The 20,766-nt window shown below is 48.0% G+C and overlaps 1 protein-coding gene across 5 annotated transcripts in view; it reads right to left on the bottom strand.

Moving 5' to 3' along the window:
- ap2a1 (adaptor related protein complex 2 subunit alpha 1) overlaps positions 1-20,766 on the bottom strand; it is a 76,419-nt gene that overhangs the window by 19,408 nt on the left and 36,245 nt on the right. For 3 of the 5 annotated variants that reach the window (XM_080217675.1, XM_080217676.1, XM_080217678.1), the window contains exons 8-16: positions 18,134-18,284; positions 16,428-16,596; positions 13,962-14,099; positions 12,011-12,193; positions 10,424-10,521; positions 8,513-8,744; positions 6,486-6,653; positions 4,137-4,276; positions 559-621 (exon numbers count right to left, since the gene is read on the bottom strand). In XM_080217675.1, the coding sequence (XP_080073801.1) occupies positions 559-621; positions 4,137-4,276; positions 6,486-6,653; positions 8,513-8,744; positions 10,424-10,521; positions 12,011-12,193; positions 13,962-14,099; positions 16,428-16,596; positions 18,134-18,284 (1,342 nt within the window). The remainder of the gene's footprint in view (positions 1-558; positions 622-4,136; positions 4,277-6,485; positions 6,654-8,512; positions 8,745-10,423; positions 10,522-12,010; positions 12,194-13,961; positions 14,100-16,427; positions 16,597-18,133; positions 18,285-20,766) is intronic. The other 2 variants (XM_080217677.1, XM_080217679.1) reach the window with 1 other exon arrangement.

Here is a 20,766-nt window from a genome sequence, read left to right as displayed (position 1 = left end):
CACCTGGAGAAAACCCTCGCAGACACGGGGAGAACATGTAAACTCCACACAGACAGTGATCCCAAGCCAGGAATTGATCCTTGCTTGGCAAGGCAGCAGTGCTAATTACTGTGCCACCCACATTGGAGGCCTTGGTTTAGGCAACGTGTAAACCAAGGAACAGCAATTCCTTGAGATAAGAACTTTAGTAGCGGTAAGATAAGGTCACTGCCAGAACTCCAGTGCTAACCACTGTGCCAACATGTGGCCTTTAGTCAAAAAAAAATGAAAACCTCGAACTGACATTTTTAAAAAAAAGTCAAGATGTTGACACGACTATGCAGGCAACTGAAAACATTTGCAATTAAAAGCACTGGAGAGGAACCACTGCAAGGCTCCTCTCTGCCCTACACACTTCCCAACACAACTAACCCAAACTGAAGTGCAGGAGTACACGAAATGCTGTATATATTTACAGTAAAACAACACTGTATTTTGGACCCTGGACCGGTTGGGGAGCTGGGAGCGGGATTGGGTTTAAATAGACAGTTCAGCTCCACTCAGTAACACACGGCTTACTCTGCGCCCAGGGCTGCGTCCACCAGCAACGACCCAGGGCTCTCACCCGGCAGATCCAAGCTTCTGCACGATCCCAAATCACAAGCAAGCGTGCAGAGGAACAGAAAAAGAGGAGAGACCAAATCACAAAGCGGCCGCCACACAAGCTACTCAAAGATCAAGTCACAAGGTTTCACCTTTAAATAAATTACTTTTAAAATCAGTTTACTTTCAGCCGCACATTAGTGCTGGGAAATGCAACACTTGCCTGTTGAGTACTCAGTATCAGGCACTCCCAGGTCAGGTGCTGCACAGAATAGGCTTGGGAGTAAAGCCCCTCCAATACTTGAAACACTCCCGAGTCCTACACTGCACATTTTAAAGCACCCTCTGCACTGGCCAACTTCAACAACAGCCTCAGAAGATTGCCCTCTTACAACATTATGATGGCTTTCCGTTTCAAAGTTAACGTGTGTGATCTACCCGCGTAGCACTGCCGGCTTGTGTCGAGTCAGAGGCTGTGGGTCAACTCTGACCTGACTGAAGACCAATCAAAATCACTGCTCTTATGATCGACATCTGGTCTAGGCTAGAACCGAATTTGGGTACCAGACATGGAAGGAGCAGCTCTGATATCCCTCTTCACTCCCCTGAAGAAGCAGCAACGCTCCGAAAGTTTGTGCTACCAAATAAACCTGCTGGACTTTAACCTGGTGTTTGAGACTTCTTACCATCCCTGAGTGAGTGAGTTTTTTTAGAAAGGTTTTGACTACAACACAGATACTTCGACGGATAACAGCTGGCACCACGCTAGTTGCTGGAACATTAACCACTCATGGTGGGGGAGAAAGGGAGTCTAAACATCCCTTCTTGCCTCCAGAACCAAAGTTTGGACCCAACAGCGAGAAATAACAAAATACTGGAAATATTCAGCAACTGGACTGGTAGCATCTGTGGGGAGAGAAATGGAGATTTTTAAAAAATTCATTCATGGGACATGGGCGTTGCTGGCTGGGCCAGCGTTTACTGCCCATCCCTAGTTGCCCTCGAGAAGATGGTGGTGAGCTGCCTTCTTGAATCGCTGCAGTCCATGCTCTGTGGGTGGACCCACAATGCCATTAGGGAGGGAATTCCAGAATTTTGACCCAGCAACGGCAAAGGGACAGCCGATATATTTCCAAGTCAGGGTAGTGAGCTTGCAGGCAATGGTGTTCTGCTGCCCTCGTCCTTCTAGACGAGAGCTAACAGATTATGAAAGGTCATTAACCTGAAAAATCTTTTGTTCCTCTCCCAACAGCTGCTGCCAGACCTGTTGCTGAGTATTTCCATCATGTTCTGGTTCTACTTTCAGATTTCCAGCGTCTGCAGTAATTTGCTTCCATTAGCACGAATCGGGCTGCGTCACTGCTACAAGGCTTCAAAGTGGGAACAAGTTTGGGGGGCAGCATTGACTCGCTTGAGATTCCTGCTGCTGTGTTTGAAATTGGCTGTTCAAGAAAATCTCTGCCTTGCGCAGGCCCTTTGAAAATTCCGTAAGCGAGAGATAGAATGAAGAGGAAAACCTTGTTGCTTCACCTTTCGATTCTAGTTTTACAAGCACAAATCAAGCACCAGAAACATGATCAGGAACACTCCAATGCACTTCATATAACAAATTACATTACAGTTATGAGAATAAACACTGCAGCCATGATGGTGCACAGCAAGACCCCAGGAATAGCAAGCGGGATTTAAATATTTCATTCTCACAGTTGCACTGGGGGAACGGCAGCTTAGATTGTGGGCAGGGCTTAAAGTCACAACTTCCTGACCCAAGGAAGGAAGACTGCGTTGCCAAACCTGGCGCCAAACCCTTCTTTACATGGAGAGGTCATTAGCGGTGAACAGAGATAGTATTGTGCTGCATACATGTGAACGCTTACAGACATTGCACTGGAGGGGGTGCAAAGGAGGTTCACCAGGATGCTGCCTGGGATGCTAAATTGCCCCTTAGTGTTCCAGGATGCATAGGTTGGAGGGATTAGCAGGGTACGTATGTGGAGTTACGGGGATAGGGCCTGGATGATATTGTTGTCAATGCAGACTCAATGGGCTGAATGGCCTCCTTCTGCACTGCAGGGATTCTACGAAGATAATGAGGAACATGGACAGAGTGGATAAGGAGCAGCTGTTTCCCTTAGTTGAAGGGTCAGTCACGAGGGGACATTGGTTCAAGGTGAGGGACAGGGCGTTTAGGGGGAATGTGAGGAAAATCTTTTTTACCCAGAGGGCGGTGAGGGTCTGGAATGCGCTGCCTGGGAGGGTGGTGGTGGTGGGTTGCCTCACATCCCATGTCAGATACCCATTCTGGGTCCCACCGCCTCCTGTGCTAAAGCCGGTCGCCCCAGCGTAGTAAAGGGAACAGGTAAACGGAGACTGGCTATGTTCCAACGTGCTCAGTTTTGTGTCAAATTTAGAACAATCACAAATCAGTGGGGAAAACAAAATCCTGACCCAAAAAAAGGCCAAGAAAAACCACTTGGTATTAAAAACTTGTTTTTCACTCAATTCTTCATTAATTAATTATTAACACCTAGTGTCAGCACAAGCAAGCCTTTCTGTTCTGGGTCCTGGGGAAAAGCTGGAATATCAGCTACAGATGGGTCTTTTAGAAACACACAATACAGGAGCAGGAGTAGACCATTCAGCCCTTCGAGCCTGCTCTACCATTTACCACGATCATGGCTGATCATCAAATTCAATATCCTGATCCTGCCTTTCCCCCCGCCTAAATATTTGTCTACATTCTGTGGATTGTCTGTGCTAAATTGCCCATCCCAAGGTGTGTAGGTTAGATGGATTAGCAATGGGAAATGTGGGGGGTTATGGGGATAGGGCACGGATAAGATACTGTATCAGAGAGCAGGCACAGACTCGACGGACCGAATGGCCTCTTCAGCACTGCAGGGATTCCATGATCCTCATTCCATTAAGACAGAGATAGATAGGTTCTTGATTACAACATGGAAACATGCCCTTCGGCCCAACTTTTTAATACTCCTAATTAATAAGGGGATCAAGGATTATGGGGACAAGGCAGGAGAATGGGGATGAGAAAAATATCAGCCATGATTGAATGGCGGAGCAGACTCAGTGGGCTGAGTGGCCTAATTCTGCTCCTGTGTCTTATGATCTTAAAGAAGAGGACTGCATAGACTGGTGCGCCATTGAGGGAAGACTACAATTTACACAAACATCTTCTGAGGCCCATGGATAACTCTCATCTTCCCTCCCACCCCCCCCCCCTCAATGTACCTGGGCAGCTGCGCATTGTTCTAGTATGAAGTTGCTCTAGATTGACTGATCTTGTCTTAACAGTGTGGGGAAACTTGAGCTGGCTAGTCACGGTGAAGCAGTGAGATAACAAAGGCGTTTAAAAAACCATCCCACTTGAACTTCCTGAATAATAACAGATGTAGATACTTTGGAATCTGGGTGCACTCCAACGAACACAACCTCCACACCAACAAAGCACGATTTTGCGGACTGGAACGCAATTAAGTTGCGCCCTAGTTCCAAACCCAAACAAAAGAAGCACTGGTGACAGATAGCCCTCTTACCGGGAGAAGTTGTCTTCGGAGCCGGGTGCCAGGGCACCAGTGGCGGGCACAGCGTCGGAAAACACATCCACCAGCAGGCTGCCTGCACTGGCAGGAGCACTCTTCAGGCCCAGAAGGTCAGCAGAAGGGGAGGGTGTGGACTGGAAGGGACAAGATAGCCACAGGGCAGAACGTGTGAGAAATCAATCACATTGTTTCCACTGATACAAATATACAGCAAGTTGCCAAACAACCACCATAACGGGCTGATTCACCCTGTGCAGAACAACTGAGTAAGAAGTCTCACAACACCAGGTTAAAGTCCAACAGGTTTAATTGGTAGCACAAGCTTTCAGCGATTGGCTCGTTGGACTTTAACCTGGTGTTGTGGGACTTCTTACTGTGCTTACCCTAGTCCAATGCCGGCATCTCCACATCAGAACAACTGAGACAGAGGACCAACCGGCACCTAAACAAGAGAATAACTCAGCAATCTGGGGAAACAATATGTCAGTGAATGAGACATCAACTTTTCTAGGGACATGGTGGCAGCAGTCAGCACTGATTTGTTCAGATACAAACTGGGTAGATTTTGTTCAGGAAATAGCACTTTGGGGATCCAGTCTATGAGTAATTTGAGACATAATCCATAACCATAGAATTTATAGCACCCTACAGTGCAGGAGGTGGCCATTTGGCCCATCGAGTCTGCACCAACAACAATCTCACCCAGACCCAATCCCTGTAACCCCACATATTTGCCCTACTAATCCCCCTGACACCAAGGACAATTTAGCATGGCCAATCAACTTAACCCGCACATCTTTGGAGCATGGGAGAAAACCAGAGCACCAAGAGGAAACCCAAGCAGACATGGGGAGAATGTGCAGACTCCGCACAGACAGTGACACGAGGTCAGAATTGAACCAAGGTCCCTGGCACAGTGAGGCAGCACGGCTAACCAACATGCTACTGTGCCGCCCCAATAATGAGTGATGCTTGAGGGGAATGGATCCCAAACCTCTTCACACCACTGGGGATTTTCCCTTGTTACGTTTGGGTCTGTTCCAGACTCCTTGATAGCTACTGATTGCTGTGATTAGTCAACAACTCCAGGCGAGGCTACCAAATGGATCATGACTTTTGTTCATCTTAAGCTTATTAATTAGTGTCACAAGTAGGCTTACATTAACACTGCAATGAAGTTATTGTGAAATTCCCCTAGTCGCCACATACCGGTGCCTGTTCCGGCACACTGAGGGAGAATTTAGCATGGCCAATGCACCTAATCAGCACATCTTTTGGACTGTGGAGGAAACCGGAGCACCTGGAGGAAACCCACAGATATGGGGAGAATGTGCAGACTCCACACAGACAGTGACCCAAGGCCGGGAATCAAACCCAGGTTCCTGGCACTGAGAGGCAGCAGTGCTAACCACTGTGCCACTCAAGTGATTCGCAAACTCCTATGGCCAAGTTGTTGAAGTAACTCATTTCACATCTTGTGAAGCACTGACAGAAACTCCCAATACTTGTTTATCCATGCTTGTATTTTTAAAAAACTTAGATATGCAAAAAGCTCTGGGAAGAACACTCAGTCATAGAGTCACAGATGTTTACAGCATGGAAACAGGCCCTCCAGCCCAACTTGTCCATGCCGCCTTTTTTTTTAAGCCCCTAAACTAGTCCCAATTGCCCACATTTGGCCCATATTCCATCTTACCCATGTAACTGTCTAAATGCTTTTTAAAAGACAAAATTGTACCCGTTTCCAAAACTCTCTCTAGCAGCTCGTTCCAGACACTCACCACCCTGTGTGAAAAAAATTGGACCCTTTTGTATCTCTCCCCTCTCACCTTAAATCTATGCCCTGTAGCTTGAGACTCCCCTACCTTTGGGAAAAGATACTGACTATCTAGCTGATCTGTGCCCCTCATTATTTTATTTGCATGGATCTAGCAGCTTCTGTGGAGATGCCAGATAATTTAATGTTTGCATCCTGGGCCGTGTTCTCATGAACATTTCTGATAAGTTGGTTAGTATTGGTTTCAGATTTTCCAGCAGATGCGGCATTTTCAGTGAACAACTACACCCTTTTCTGCATTATTTCACACTTTTCCTTCACACCCTGGTACATCTTGCAGGGAGCAGATGCAGTTTCCAAACCACTGCATTTACAACAGACCCTACAACGGTGCGGTGCTCCCTGAGCACGGAGCTGGAGTCTCAGCTTGAACTTGATGCTCAAGTTCCAGGGTGACACTGGAACCCACAACCCAACTCAGAATCCAGCGCTACCCACAGAGCTGAGGCTCACTGACGGTGCTCGACCCACGACTGCAACAGGCTTCCTGCCGATACCGTACTCACCACGGTGCTGGCGTTTACGGCAGGCTCGACGCCACCGTTAACCTCAGTTTGTTCCTTCTTCCCTTCCTCCATGTCCGTCACAGTGCCTGGTCCCTTCTTCTTCTTGAGTTTTGCGAGGATGGATGATTCCCGTTCAGGGAACGGGGGCATCTCTTCCAGGACAGTGGCCTGTGCAGAAAAGGAGGGAGAGAAATAAAATTACTAGGACGGGCTGATTAGGCCATCACCTCCCTACTAATTGGACTCAGTGGTATTATCTCCAGACTCTTAATCCAGGAACTCAGCTGATGTTCTGTTGACCCAGGTTCGAATCCCACCATGGGAGACAGTGGAATTTAAATTCAATCAAGTATCTGGAATTAAGAATCTACTGATGACCATGAAGCCATTGTCGGAAAAACCCATCTGGTTCACCAACGTCCTTTAGGGAAGGGAATCTGCTGTCCTTATCTGGTTTGGCCGGCATGCAACTCCAGAGCTATAGCAATGTGGTTGACTCATGGAAGAACTGTCTTCCAAGGTCAACTAGGGATGGGCAATAAATGCTGGCCCAGCCTGTAATGCCCACGTCCCATGAATGAATTGAAAAGTCTTCTCTATCGCTCCGCCAATATCTTTACTCAAATATTAACCCAGAGACATTCTCTATCTCAGGAGAATGTGGATGCTCAGTTGCCAAGTATATTTAAAGATAAGGGGGGCTGGAATTCTCCCAGAAAAATGTTTAGTGCCCAATTTGCACAAAAACTGGAGTAAATCCTGCTGGGATATTTTTTAAACGGGATTTTCAAAATGGAGCTCCCACACTCTATGATGAGAACTTGAGTGTGAATCGCATTACAAATCTGTGGGCAAGGCTATTCCCGCTGGAGAGGCCGGCAGCGTAGTGCCAAGGGAGCAACTGTGCATTCGCTGATCTGTCAGAGCGGACATCGGCACATGTGCAGTGGCCCCTCACTGCTGGCCTCCCAATCGCTCGCCAGGCCCGTGACCCCACATCACTGTCCCTCCATGCCCCTATCCACCTCCGGCAGTCCCTGATGCCCCACCCCGATGGCCAGCCCTGATCAGCCCCTTCCCTCCCCCTGTCACTGATCCAAAGTGCAGAGTGGGAGCAGGGATCCCCCCACCGATCTCTGCCTTCCCCCCCCACCCCAAGGCTTGTCTGTACGGGCAGTGCCAGGGGCCAGGTTGGCAATGTCCAGGGGGAAACCCCACTTCCTTGTGGGCCTCCATGGCCCCTCTTCACTCCTGCAGGGTCGGGCCGTCAACTCCCCATTAACTGTTGTAAATCCCACTGGAGTGGAACACTCCTGGCAGGGGCGAGCAGGCCCAGAGACATCAGTCCCAGGCCTGCTAATGATATTCTAATTGTGATTTAAATATTTTAATCGGCTCCACACCAATTTCCACCACAGAGCTGAAGATGTTGAAAATCTGGTGGCTGGGGGCACGTGGCGGCTGTGGCATCCAGAAGTTAACGTGAAAATAAATCCCCTAGGCGCCACACTCCGATGCCTGTTCGGGTACACTGAGGGAGAATTTAACACGACTAATGCACCCTAACCAGCACATCTTTCAGACCACGGAAGGAAACTGGAGCCCCGAAGGAAACCCACACAGACACAGCGAGAATGTGCAAACTCCACAGTGACCCGAGGCTGGAGCTGAATCTGGGTCCCTGGTGCTGTGAGGCAGCAGTGCTAACCACTGTGTTAGCCCAACTTGGGACATTCCAGTTTTAATGGTTCAGCTATATGTACGCGCGCACACAAACACACACACACATACATGCACGTACAGAGACACTGCTGACATATTTAAACATCTCATCCAAGAAATGACATCTTTAGAGTGCAACTCAGCCTTAGTATTGACACGGAGAGTGCCAGCCTCTACGTGCTCAAAGTCTGAAATGGGCTGCATATCCGAAAGTCGCACTGAAGGAACAGTGTTCCCCTGTATCTACTCCGCAAGGAGCAGCATTTTGTAGCGGAAAGCTCGAGGCCTGGGTTTTTTTAACGTACCAGAACGTCGGTGCTGGCGATTGAGCTGAGCTTGAGGTACTCCACGGCCCTCTGCTGGAGCTCCACGTCAGAGTTTCGGAGCTGGCTGTCGCTACGCAGCACGTCCTGGATGGTGGTCTTGGTCTCAGGGAAGAGGTTGACAAACTTGATGTAAGAGGAGAGCAGTAGGGCGCGGGTGGGAACGCTGCACAGGTGGAACTTGGAATGCAGCAAGTTGAACTGAACCAAGGGACTGCAAAGACAGGTAGGGTTTGGGGGAATGGACATAAAACACAGGTTAGAGATAACCACAGACAAGCATAGGGACTATGACGGGAAGGGAAAGACCAGCTGGTAAACACCCAGCCCCACCCCCCTGATAAAGACAGCCGGTTCAAGGGGATACCATAAACTCCACGCTTCCCTCCACTCCTCCCAACTCGGACATACCATTGGTTGCTCCTTCATAAGGTAGAAAATCTGTGGCAACAATAATCTTTCCCTCAATATCAACAAAACAAAGGAGATTGTCATCGACTTCAGGAAGCATAAAGGTGAACATGCCCCTGTCTACATCAACGGACACGAAGTAGAAAGGGTCGAGAGCTTCAAGTTTTTAGGTGTCCAGGTCAACAAAACCTGTCCTGGTCCCTCCAGGTCAACAACCTACCATGCAGTACCTTGTCAAAGGCCTTGCTAAAGTCCACGTAGACAACATCAACTGTACTGCACTCATCTACCTTCTTGGTTACCCCTTCAAAAAACTCAATTAAATTTGAGAGACGTGATTTTTCACTCACAAAGCCATGCTGACTGTCCCTAATCAGTCCTTGTGTCTCTAAATGCCTGTAGATCCTGCCTCTCAAAATACCTTCCAACAATTTACCTACCACAGATGTGAGACTCACTGGCCTGTAGTTCCCAGGCTTTTCCTTGCAGCCCTTTTTAAACAAGGCACAACATCTGCCACTCTCCAAACTTCAGGCACCTTACCCGTGACTATCGATGATTCAAATATCTCAGCTAGGGGACCCACAATTTCCTCCCTAGCCTCCCACAACATCCTGGGATATACTTCATCAGGTCCCAGGATTTATCTGCCTTGATGCGCTTTAAGAGTTCCAGCACCACCTCCTCTGCAATACGCACACTCCTCAAGACATCACTATTTGTTTCCCCAAGTTCCCTAACATTCGTACTTTTCTCAACAATAAATACTGATGAGAAATATTCATTTAGGATCTCACCCATCTCTTGTGGATCCGCACAAGGGTGTCACTGAATTATTAAGGCAGATGGACATTGATTCTTGATAGGCAAGGGGATCAAAGGTTAATGGGGTAGATGGGAATGTGGAGCTTGAAACACAGAGACCAACCATGATCCCCCTGGAACGCTGGAGTAGGTTTAAGGGGCTGAATGGCCTACTTCTGCTCCTATTTCGCATGTTATATGAAACAAAATAATTCTCTCAACCAGCCAGGTGGGACTGGAGGCAACAAATGAGCTTCTGACACAGTCCACCACGTAACACTGGCACTCCCTGATCAACTGAAGACAAAGGTGTGCAGGGTAGGTTGACTGGCCATGCCTAATTGCCTCTTAGTGTCAGGGGGATTAGTAGGGTAAACACATGGGATTACGGGGATGAGGCCTGGGAGGGATTGTTGTCACTGCAACCTCAACGGGCCAAATGGCCTCATTCTGCACTGTGAGGATTCTATGATTCCATGAAAAGCAATCTTTCCCGAACAAGCTATTGGTGCTGAGGAGGAGCAGTGTGACATTAATGGCCCCTGGCAGTTCCTTAGTCTATAAAACATAGTGCCATCTGCCAGGGTCTCAGTGAAAATGTGCACTTTTCCACATGAAGCTGGGTGAAGTACCAGGCTGAAAGCTTATGGGCCAACTCCTTTACTCTCTTCAACTCACCTGGATCGTGGATCGCCTGCAATGAGATTCCCAAATTCCCCCAAGATGTATCCGCCCACCTTCACCATGTTCTCGTGACAGGCTGGGGCCTGGAGTGCCTGGTAACCAAATCAGAAATAACTGCGTTAGACAGACATTGTGATTGCAGGAGGGTGCCTTTGTCCCACCTACGCTAAATTTAGGTCTCTCTCTCGTGCGCTGCTTTTAGACCGGTTTATGAAGTAATTATTCAGCATCTTTGAGTACTGCAATTAACACCGCGGCACAGTGTCCCACATTCTGCTAACTGGTTTCTTCTAATTGCCTTTTTCACACACTGGGATTATCTCGAGATTGTGGCCTTGGGTCTCCGAGTTATCTGCCAATGGAAACAATATGTCTCGCCTTTTTATCATTTTTAAAAAGTAGATGATGTTAGTGTGTGTACCCAAATCTTAGGAATGACAGATCGTTTAGTTCCTAGTCAGGGCACAATCCAGGTCAGACAGGGTGTATCGTCAATTAGACACTGGCTGGTTTACGCCCTTAAGAAATGGAAATTCCTGTAGCAGCCCAGTCAGGGGGTACAAGCACCTTACTGAATGTGATACATAGGGCGGAATTCTCCCACTGCGCTGCCCTAAAAACCAGAAATTCCCACCCGACTGCCGATGGGTTTTCACATTGTCCACAACCCACCCTCTAGACAGTCAGTTTTAAGGGGCGTCTGAACAAATACACGAATAGGATGGGAATAAGGGGATATGGTCCAGGAGGGGTACAGGGTTTTAGTTCAGTCAGTGCAGGCTTGGATGGCCGTGTAACCTAGATTCAAAAAATATAAACCTTAATTGGATCCAATTGCTTGACTAAGCTGGTGCAAAGGAATTCACAACAGTTCACTTGGATGAGAGGCAATTTAACTCACTGGGGTTCAAATCATGGAAGCAATTAAAGTTTGAAGTTTATGTATTCATGTCACAAGTTGGCTTACATTAACACTGCAATGAAGTTACCATAAAAATCCCCTCGTTGCCACACTCTGGTGCCTGTTCGGGTACACTGAAGGAGACTTTAGCACGGCCAATACACTCTAACCAGCACGGCTTTCAGACTGTGGGAGGAAACTGGAGCACCTGGAGGAAACCCCACACAGACACAGGGAGAACGTGCAGACTCTGGACAGATGGATACCTGATCCGGGAATGGAACCCGGTTTCCTCCCACAGTCTGAAAGACGTGCTGGTTAGGTGCGTTGGCCATGCTAAATTCTCCCTCAGTGTACCCAAACGGTAGCGCTGTAAGGTGCTGGGGGTGGGAGGTGGGGGTGTAGACACACAAGATATCAAAAACACGAATGAAGGGAACAGGGCTGGGGAGAGGGCACTGTATGGGGTTGAGATAGAGGATCAGCCATAATCACACTGAATGGCAGAGCAGGTCGAAGAGCCAAAAAGACCCACTCCTGCTACTGCCCTCGATGCTTCTGTGTTGTGCCAAAAAATAGTGAAACAGAGAAAAAGGAACAAAAACTGATAACATTTCCGCAGGTAGAAATGGGTGGTTTCAAAATGCAGCTCAATTTGGAACGGTAGGTCAGAAATTTACCTCAAACACGGTCTTTGCTGCGTACCCTTGGACGTCGTCACGGTTAATAACGATCTGAATGACTCGGTACCATACTTCCTCACTGACATAGTCCCCTGCGATACGGATAAGGTTCAGGATTGTGTCCACATACCATGTGTAATCCACCGCATACTTCTCTGCTAGAATGGCCACCTTCAGAACCTAACGTGGATTTAAAAACAAAAGGGATATTATTGGGACATCCTTCCAAAAAGAAAACGTTACTCTGGTCGCCTGATGAACAGTTGGGATAAGCAGAACCACAGCATGAATGAACGGAACAAAACAGAATGCAAATTCGCACACACTACACATACCCTTCCACTACCGTGGTGACTGTAGCAACTCACGAGCCTTGCCATCAGTCTTATGCAGTTCCTTTCCTCCATAGGTTTAGGTTGATTAGCCATGCTAACATTGCCCCTTAATGTTCTGAGATGTGTAGGTTAGAGGGATTAGCCGGTAAACGTGTAGAGATATGGGGGTAGGGCCTGGGTAGAATTGTGGTCGGTGCAGACTCAATAGGCTGAATGGCCTCTTTCTGCACTGTAGGGTTTCTATGATTTCTCTGCACACCCACTTGCTGAGTGGGCAGGCATCTCCAGTAAGACAAGACCGAACACTAGATTGAGAATTCCTGGACAGCCCAGCTACACTGCAGAGCAGCGGACAAACAGGTGAAACTCTCTCCTCTGAATACAACTGCAGCATGGCATGGGGGAGGGAAATAAAAAAAGAGGGAAGCAACTTCCAAGTTTGTCAGAAATGTCAAGCCACTTGAAACGCAACAAATTATTTGTTGCAACTGGCAGCTGAGTATTCAGCTCAAGGGAGGAGGTAAAGGAGGGATTCCCCAGGGGCTGGCGTCGTGGTCTATCCTTGTAAAAACGGAGCAATACCTTTTTACATTTGGTAACAGCACTGATATTGCACCTCAAACATAGTAAAAGAACCTCAAAAAGTGCTTCACAAACAATCAAACAAATTTGACATGGTCAAAGAACTGGCTTTCAAGACAGTTGACCAAAAGCTTAGTCAAAGTTAGCTTCTGAGGAAGTTTCATAGAACAGAATCATAGAATCCCAGAGTAGATGGAGGCCGCTTGGCTCATCAAGCCTGTGCCAACAACAATCTCACCCAGACCCTACGCCAGCAACACCATGCATTTATTTTGCCAATCCCCCCAACACCAAGATGTAATTTACTGTGGCCAATTCACCTAATCTGCACATCTTTTAACATTAAGGGGCAATTGACCATGGCCAGTCAACCTAACCCGCAGGATTCCTCCAGGTGCTCCAGTTTCCTCCTCACAGCCCAAAGATGTGCTGGTTAGGTTGACTGGCTATGCTAAATTGCCCCTTAGTGTCAGGGGATTAGCAGGGTAAAAGTGTGGGTTATGGGACTAGGGGCTGGGTGGGATTGTGATCAGTGCAGACTCGATGGGCCGAATGGCCTCCTTCTGCACTGTCAGGATTCTATAATTCTTCTATTCTATGATCTTTGGTGTGAAGGACGAAATCAGAGCACCCGGAGGAATCCCATGCAATCACAGGGTGTGTGTGTGTGTGTGTGTGTGTGTGTGTGTGTGTGTGTGTGTGTGTGTGGGGGGGGGGGGGGGGGGGGGGGGGGGGGGGGGAGGAGGAGGAGGAGGAGGAGGAGGGAGACGACGACGACGACGACGACGTGAAAACTCCATACAGAGACCCGAGGCTACAATTGAACCCGGGTCCCTGGCGCTGTGGGACAGCAATGCTAATCACCGTGCCAACCCTTTATTCCTACATTCTGATGATCGATCAGTGGTGGTGAGAATTACTAAGTGTTCCCACAGTCTCGGAAGGGGATCCTTTTAACTCACTGTGGAGAGCACTTTTGTTTGCAGGTGCTATTGTTTTAAGTTAGAAAATAAAATGCGAGGACAACTCACAATCTCTTCCCGAATGGAATAATCAGCTGTTTCCAGGTAGCTTAACATTTCAGCCACTATTTGTGGAGCGTTGGTTCGGTCACACATGGCGTACAGGAGGTCTGCAGCTCGCTGGCGAACACTCACGTCCCTCTCCGTCTGCTCAAAAAAGAGATACACATACAGGATGAGCAACCAAACATGTCGCATTGACAAACCTTCCAGAGCACCAACCGACCCCAGAAAGTGAAGCTCTGAGTAAGATCGTCACGTGAGAAACAGGCAGAAAGATAAGGACTTGATACACAGCCAACTGAAGCAAAAGAGAATTAGGGGAGAATTAGTGGTATTATCGCTAGACAATTAATCCAGAAACCTAGCTAATATTCTGGGGACCTGGGTTCGAATCCCACCACGACAGGTGGTGGAATTCGCATTCAATAAAAATCTGGAATTAAGAATCTACTGATATCCATGAAACCATTGTCGAACCCATCTGGTTCATTAATGTTGTTAGGGAAGGAAATCTGCCATCCTTACCCAGTCTGTGATAAGGGCCAAATAAGCCACCTCCTGCTTTAATTTTCTATGTTACTATGCGACCACCATTTCACAATCTTTCACGAGTTGCAAGTGAATGAGTTGTGGCTGTAGCAGCTCATATGGTTGAATAGCTGTCAACAACTCCACCCCGCTCCCCAAAACAAAATGAAGAAAGCATACTTTTGGAGAAGGAATTGGAGAGACAGTGACTCCCTCCCCTTCACCCACACCCCCGATGGAGCCATATTTATCTCAGCAAAAAGGACTCGTTTCTGCTTGATGCCAGTGCTCTCACAGTGCACAGATGTGGATGAGTTTTCTTCTTATTCGTTTGTGGGACCTTGGTGTCACTGGCTGGGCCAGCATTTATTGCCCATCCCTAGTTGCCCTTGGAGGGCAATTCAGAGTCAACCGCATTGCTGTGACTCTGGAGTCACATGTAGGCCAGACCAGGTAAGGACGACAGATTTCCTTCCCAAAGGGACATTAGTGAACAGGTGGGCTTTTCCGACAATGGTTTCATGGTCATCAGTAGATTCTTAATTCCAGATACTTTTACTGAATTCAAATTCCACCATCTACCACGGTGGGATTCGAACCTGGGCCCCCAGAACAGTTTCCGGATTATCAAATAATACCACTAGGCCATCGCCTCCCCTCTCTTTATGGTATCTCTTCACCCACATTATCAAATTCCCTCATAACTTACTTCAACACCAAAGGCATTTTCACTGGTGTAATCAGGCAACAACGAATACCAGAGCTTAGACCCTTGACACGCGATGGTACAACCAACAATGATGAAGACCGAGGTTGGGTCAGACGGACAGGGTCTAGAAGGTTGAGGGGGGCTCTAGAACAGTCTGGTGATAATACCACTGGGCCTCCCCTGCAGGTACCACGGTTAAAAGTCTGACAACACCAGGTTTATGTCCAACCAATTTATTTGATAGTAAACTCACAAGCTTTCGAGGTTATACTCTTCTTCAGGTGAAAGGAGTGTTCTGGCCTCAGACACAGCATATAAAGCACAGACAGTTTACAGATTACTGATTAGAATGCAAATCTTTACACCTAACCTGCTGTTTAAGTCCTAAAGTGGCTGACAATGTGAGTGGAAGGAGCACTGATCACAGGTTAAAGAGATGTGTATTGTCTCCAGTGTTGGCCGAGTTGCACGAGTATTTACCGTGTACCTGGTGGATGGTATTCCGGTAAATACTCTTGCAACTCGGCCAACGTTGTCTACCTGATAGGTTGCAAGAAGGGATGTCCCGAAGCACGGTGCGTTGGGGAGACCATGCAGACGCTATGACAACAGATGAATGAACATCGCTCGACAATCACCAGGCAAGACTGTTCCCTTCCTGTTGGCGAGCACTTCAGTGGTCATGGGCATTCAGCCTCTGACCTTCAGGTAAGCATTCTCCAAGGTGGCCTTCACGACACATGACAGCGCAGAGTCGCTGAGCAGAGACTGATAGCCAAGTTCCACACACGAGGACGGTCTCAACAGGGATCTTGGGTTCATGTCGCACTGTAACCCCCGTGACTTGCCCGGATTTGCAAAACCTCACTTACTGTACTGTCTGGAGACAATACACATCTCTTTAACCTGTGATCAGTGCTCCTTCCACTCACACTGTCAGCCACTTTAGGACTTGAACAGCAGGTTAGGTATAAAGATTTGCATTCTAATCAGTAATCTGTAAACTGCCTGTGCTTTATATGCTCTGTCTGAGGCTAGAACTCTCCTTTTACTTGAAGAAGAGTTTAACCTCAAAAGCTTGTGAGTTTACTATCAAATAAATCGGTTGGACTTAAACCTGGTGTGGTCAGACTTTTTACTGTGTTTACCCCAGTCCAATGCCGGCATATCCAAATCACCGATACCACGGTTGACAGCCTCCCCTGTAACGCAAAAGAAGAAGTCAAACTGCTGACCTTCAGTGCATTGATGACCGTTTCGATGTGGGTTTTGACGGCCTCGTGGGAGAATTCCGACCCTGCCAGCAGACACATACTTTCCAGGGCCAGGTATCGCAGGTTAGTCTCACGGTGCTGCAGGAACTGGCCCAACTGATTGCAGGCGCGCACCAACAGGTTTGGCTCACTGCCAAAAATTAAACACGAAAAATAAAAGTACATTTTATACAGTGTTTTTAAAGTAAAGTTTATTTACTAGTCACATGTAGGCTTACACTAACACTGAAAGAAGTCTGACAACACCAGGTTAAAGTCCAACTGGCTTATTTGGTAGCACAAGCTTTTGGAGCACTGCCCCTTCATCAGGTGAATGAAGAGTTCAGTTCACAAACAAGACTGTCACCTGATGAAGGAGCAGCGCTCAGAAAGCTCGCGCTATCAAATAAACCTGTTGGACTTTAACCTGGTGTTGAGACTACTTACTGTGCCAATCCCAGCCCAACACCGGCATCTCCACATCATGGTTACTTTAACACTGCAACTAAGTTACTGTGAAAATCTCCTAGGTGCCACACTCCGGCGCCTGTTTGGGTACATCGAGGGAGAATTTAGCATGGCCAATGCACCAAACCAGCAGTCTTTCAGACTGTGGGAGGAAGCCCACGCAGACACAGGGAGAATGTGCAAACTTCACTCAGATAGTGACCCAAGCCAGGAATCAAACCCGGATCCCTGACGCTGTGAGGCAGCAGTGCTAACCACTGTGCCACCATGCCATCTTGCACGTGTACAGAATTTATATCTTAACAGTAAGCCTTTCAGCTGTCTTCCCAGTCTTACTGTGACGACAAGCTAGCCCACCACCAAAGGCAGTGCTGCTTGCTCCTGATAAGACAACTCGTTAGTGATTCAGGAGAATCAGTACAGCACCCGGGGCAACGTGCAAGCAACCGGCAGTCCCAAGACAACAGCAGTGAAAGAAATGGGTAAGACATTGGCCTTCTGGCTGTTACGAGAGTGCACAGAAGCAATTTGGTATCTACTCCCCAGCTCACCTCTGCACAGTTATTCCATTTTGATACAGCTTGAATCAAGAAGCTCAGTGATGCAAGGAAGATTGCGGAATTTAAACCGTCGGTACAATGGTGTCTCTGGAGATCAGTGTCACTATCCTGCCCCACCTCCTAACTTCATCACACAGAATCCCTACAGTGTAGAAGGAAGCCATTTGGCCCAAGGAGCCTGCACTGACAACAATCTCATCTGTACCCTATCCCCGTAACCCCACGTATTTATCCTGCTAATCTCCCTAACATTAAGGGGCAATTTAGCACGGCCAATCCCCCCTAACCTACACATCTTGGGTCACCAAGGGGCAATTTAGCATGACCAATCCCCCTAACCTATAAACCTTTAGAGTGTGGGAGGAAACCAAGCACCCAGAGACAATCCACATCGACACGGGGAGAATGTGCAAACTCCGTATGGACAGTCAACCAAGGCCAGAATTGGTGCCTGGTGCTGTGAGGCAGTAGAGCTAACCACTCACTCTCTACGAGGTTAGTTCCAACTAGCACCGTAGAAGCCCAGAAAGCGCAAATGCTGGTGGGCTATTTGATGGAATGCAAAGCCAAATCTACAAAAGTCAACACGCAGTGCATTATTTACACTGCACTTTACCTCGCCCCCCACTTCAAGTCATACATGGATGCTGTGTCACATACCTGTCGTAATGTATAATGAGGCTGATTGCTTCGAAAAGAATTGCGTTCTTAGCATTGGAGTGTTGTACCTTCTTGGATTTCGGTGGTTCCTGAGCCTTATTCAGGATAGTCTCCATACATTCAATCAGGCGACCCTTCACAGCAGTGTCCTCTGCGAAGAATGTCACAGAATGAGTGGCCCTCGAGGGCCCAGTTTGCCTATCCCAATTCAATTACTCTTTCTGATACATTAGAACAGGTAATTGTACAGCTCTCCGCTGATCTGTGCAGCTTAGCTCTGCGTGCACTAGAACCTAGATATCTTTCAGATTGATCCATGGCTACATTTGGAGTGCTGCGTACAATTCCAGTCACCCTACTATAGGAAGGATATTATTAAACTTGAAAGGGTGTAAGAAAGATTTACAAGGATATTCCCAGGACTGGAATTCCCAGGACTTTATAAATATATAAAAAGGAAGAGGCTGGCTAGGGTGAACGTTGGTCCCTTAAAGGATGAGAAGGGGGACTTAGTGGTAGGGGATGGGGATATGGCTGAGGTCTTGAATAACTTTTTTGTTTCGGTCTTCACGGAGGAGGACGTGAATAATTTGCCGGATGTTAGAGATGGAAAGGTGGTAGGACTGGAGGGTCTCGATGACATTACTGTTAGTAGAGAGGTGGTGCTCGGCAGACTGGAGGGGCTGATTGTGGACAAGTCCCCAGGACCGGATGGAATGCATCCGAGGGTCCTGAAAGAAATGGCAGAGGTGATAGTGGATGCCTTGGTGGTTATTTTCCAGACGTCGCTGGATTCTGGGGAAGTGCCGGAAGATTGGAAAACGGCTAATGTTACGCCGTTGTTTAAGAAGGGTGCCAGGCAAAAGGCGGGGAATTATAGGCCTGTTAGTTTAACGTCTGTTGTAGGTAAAATGTTAGAATCCGTCATCAAGGGGGAAATAGCGAGGCATCTTGAGGGGAACTGCTTGATAGAGCAGACGCAGCACGGTTTCGTTAAAGGGAAGTCGTGTCTGACAAATTTACTGGAGTTCTATGAGGATGTGTCTCGGGCAGTGGATAGAGGAGAGCTGGTGGATGTGGTATTTCTTGATTTTCAGAAGGCGTTTGACAAGGTACCTCACAAGAGGTTATTGCAGAAGGTCAGGGGGCATGGAGTTGGGGGTAGGGTGTTAGCATGGATAGAGGACTGGTTGTCAAATAGGAGGCAGAGAGTGGGGGTCAATGGGTGCTATTCGGATTGGCGGATGGTGACTAGTGGAGTGCCCCAGGGGTCGGTGCTGGGGCCTCAGCTATTTACCATTTATATAGATGATCTGGAGGAGGGAACCGAGTGTAGGGTGTCGAAATTTGCGGCTGACACCAAAATTGGTGGAAAGGCAAATTGTGCAGAGGGTGGGGAGAGTCTATAGAGGGATCTAGATAGGCTGGGCGAATGGGCCAGGAAATGGCAAATGGAATTTAATGTTGGCAAGTGCGAGGTGGTCCACTTTGGTAGGAATAACGGTAGGAAGGATTATGACTTACGTGGAGAAAAACTGCAGCAGGCGACGGTGCAGAGGGACCTCGGGGTCCTTGTGCATGAGTCGCAAAAACCCAGCTTGCAGGTGCAGCAGATGGTCAGGAAGGCGAGTGGGATGCTGGCCTTCATAGCGAGGGGGATTGAATATAAAAGTAGGGAGGTCTTGCTGCGGCTGTATAGGGCATTGGTGAGGCCGCAGCTGGAGTACTGTGTGCAGTTTTGCGCACTGTACTTATGCAAGGATATTTTGGCCTTGGAGGGAGTGCAGAGGAGGTTTACTAGGCTGATGCCGGAGTTGAGGGGGTTGAGCTATGAGGAGAGGCTGAATAAATTAGGCTTGTACTTGTTAGAGTTTAGAAGAATGAGGGGAGATCTCATTGAAACGTATAAGATGATGAATGGGATGGATAGGATAGAGGTGGAGAGACTCTTCCCGCTCAGAAAGGATAGCAGGACTAGGGGGCACAGCCTCAAGATAAAGGGGGGACAGTTTAGAACAGAGTTGAGGAGGAACTTCTTCACTCAAAGGGTGGTGAATCTCTGGAATTCTCTGCCCGTTGAAGTGGTGGAGGCTACCTCGCTAAATATTTTTAAGACGCGGGTTGATGGGTTTTTGATAAGAGAGGGGATTAAGGGTTATGGGGAGAGGGCGGGAATGTGGAACTGAGCCACGACAGATCAGCCATGATCTTATTGAATGGCGGGGCAGGCTCGAAGGGCTAGTTGGCCTACTCCTGCTCCTATTTCTTATGTTCTTATGAAAGTTTGAATTATAAGGAGAGGCAAGATAGGCTGGGACTTTGCTTTCCCTGGAGTTTAGGGGGTGACCTTATAGAGGTTTATAAAATCATTGAATCCCTACAGTGCAGAAGTAGGCCATTCAGCCCATTGACCACAATCCCACCCAGGCCCTATACCTGTACCCCACATATTTACCCTGCTAAACCCCTGACACTAGGGTCAATTTAGCATGGCCAAGTCACCTAACGCCCACATCTTTCGGACTGTGGGGGGAAACCCGAGCACCCGGACGAAATCCACACAGACACGGGGGAGAACGTGCAAACTCCACACAATCACCCGAGGACAGAATTGAACCTGGGTTCCTGGCACT

The sequence above is a fragment of the Carcharhinus amblyrhynchos genome, chromosome 35 (genome assembly GCF_965287045.1).
Source record: "Carcharhinus amblyrhynchos chromosome 35, sCarAmb.v2.hapA, whole genome shotgun sequence".
In the NCBI taxonomy this organism is placed as follows: Eukaryota; Metazoa; Chordata; class Chondrichthyes; order Carcharhiniformes; family Carcharhinidae; genus Carcharhinus; species Carcharhinus amblyrhynchos.
Note: the sequence above shows the minus strand (reverse complement) of the source record. Positions and strands in the feature narration are given on the sequence as shown.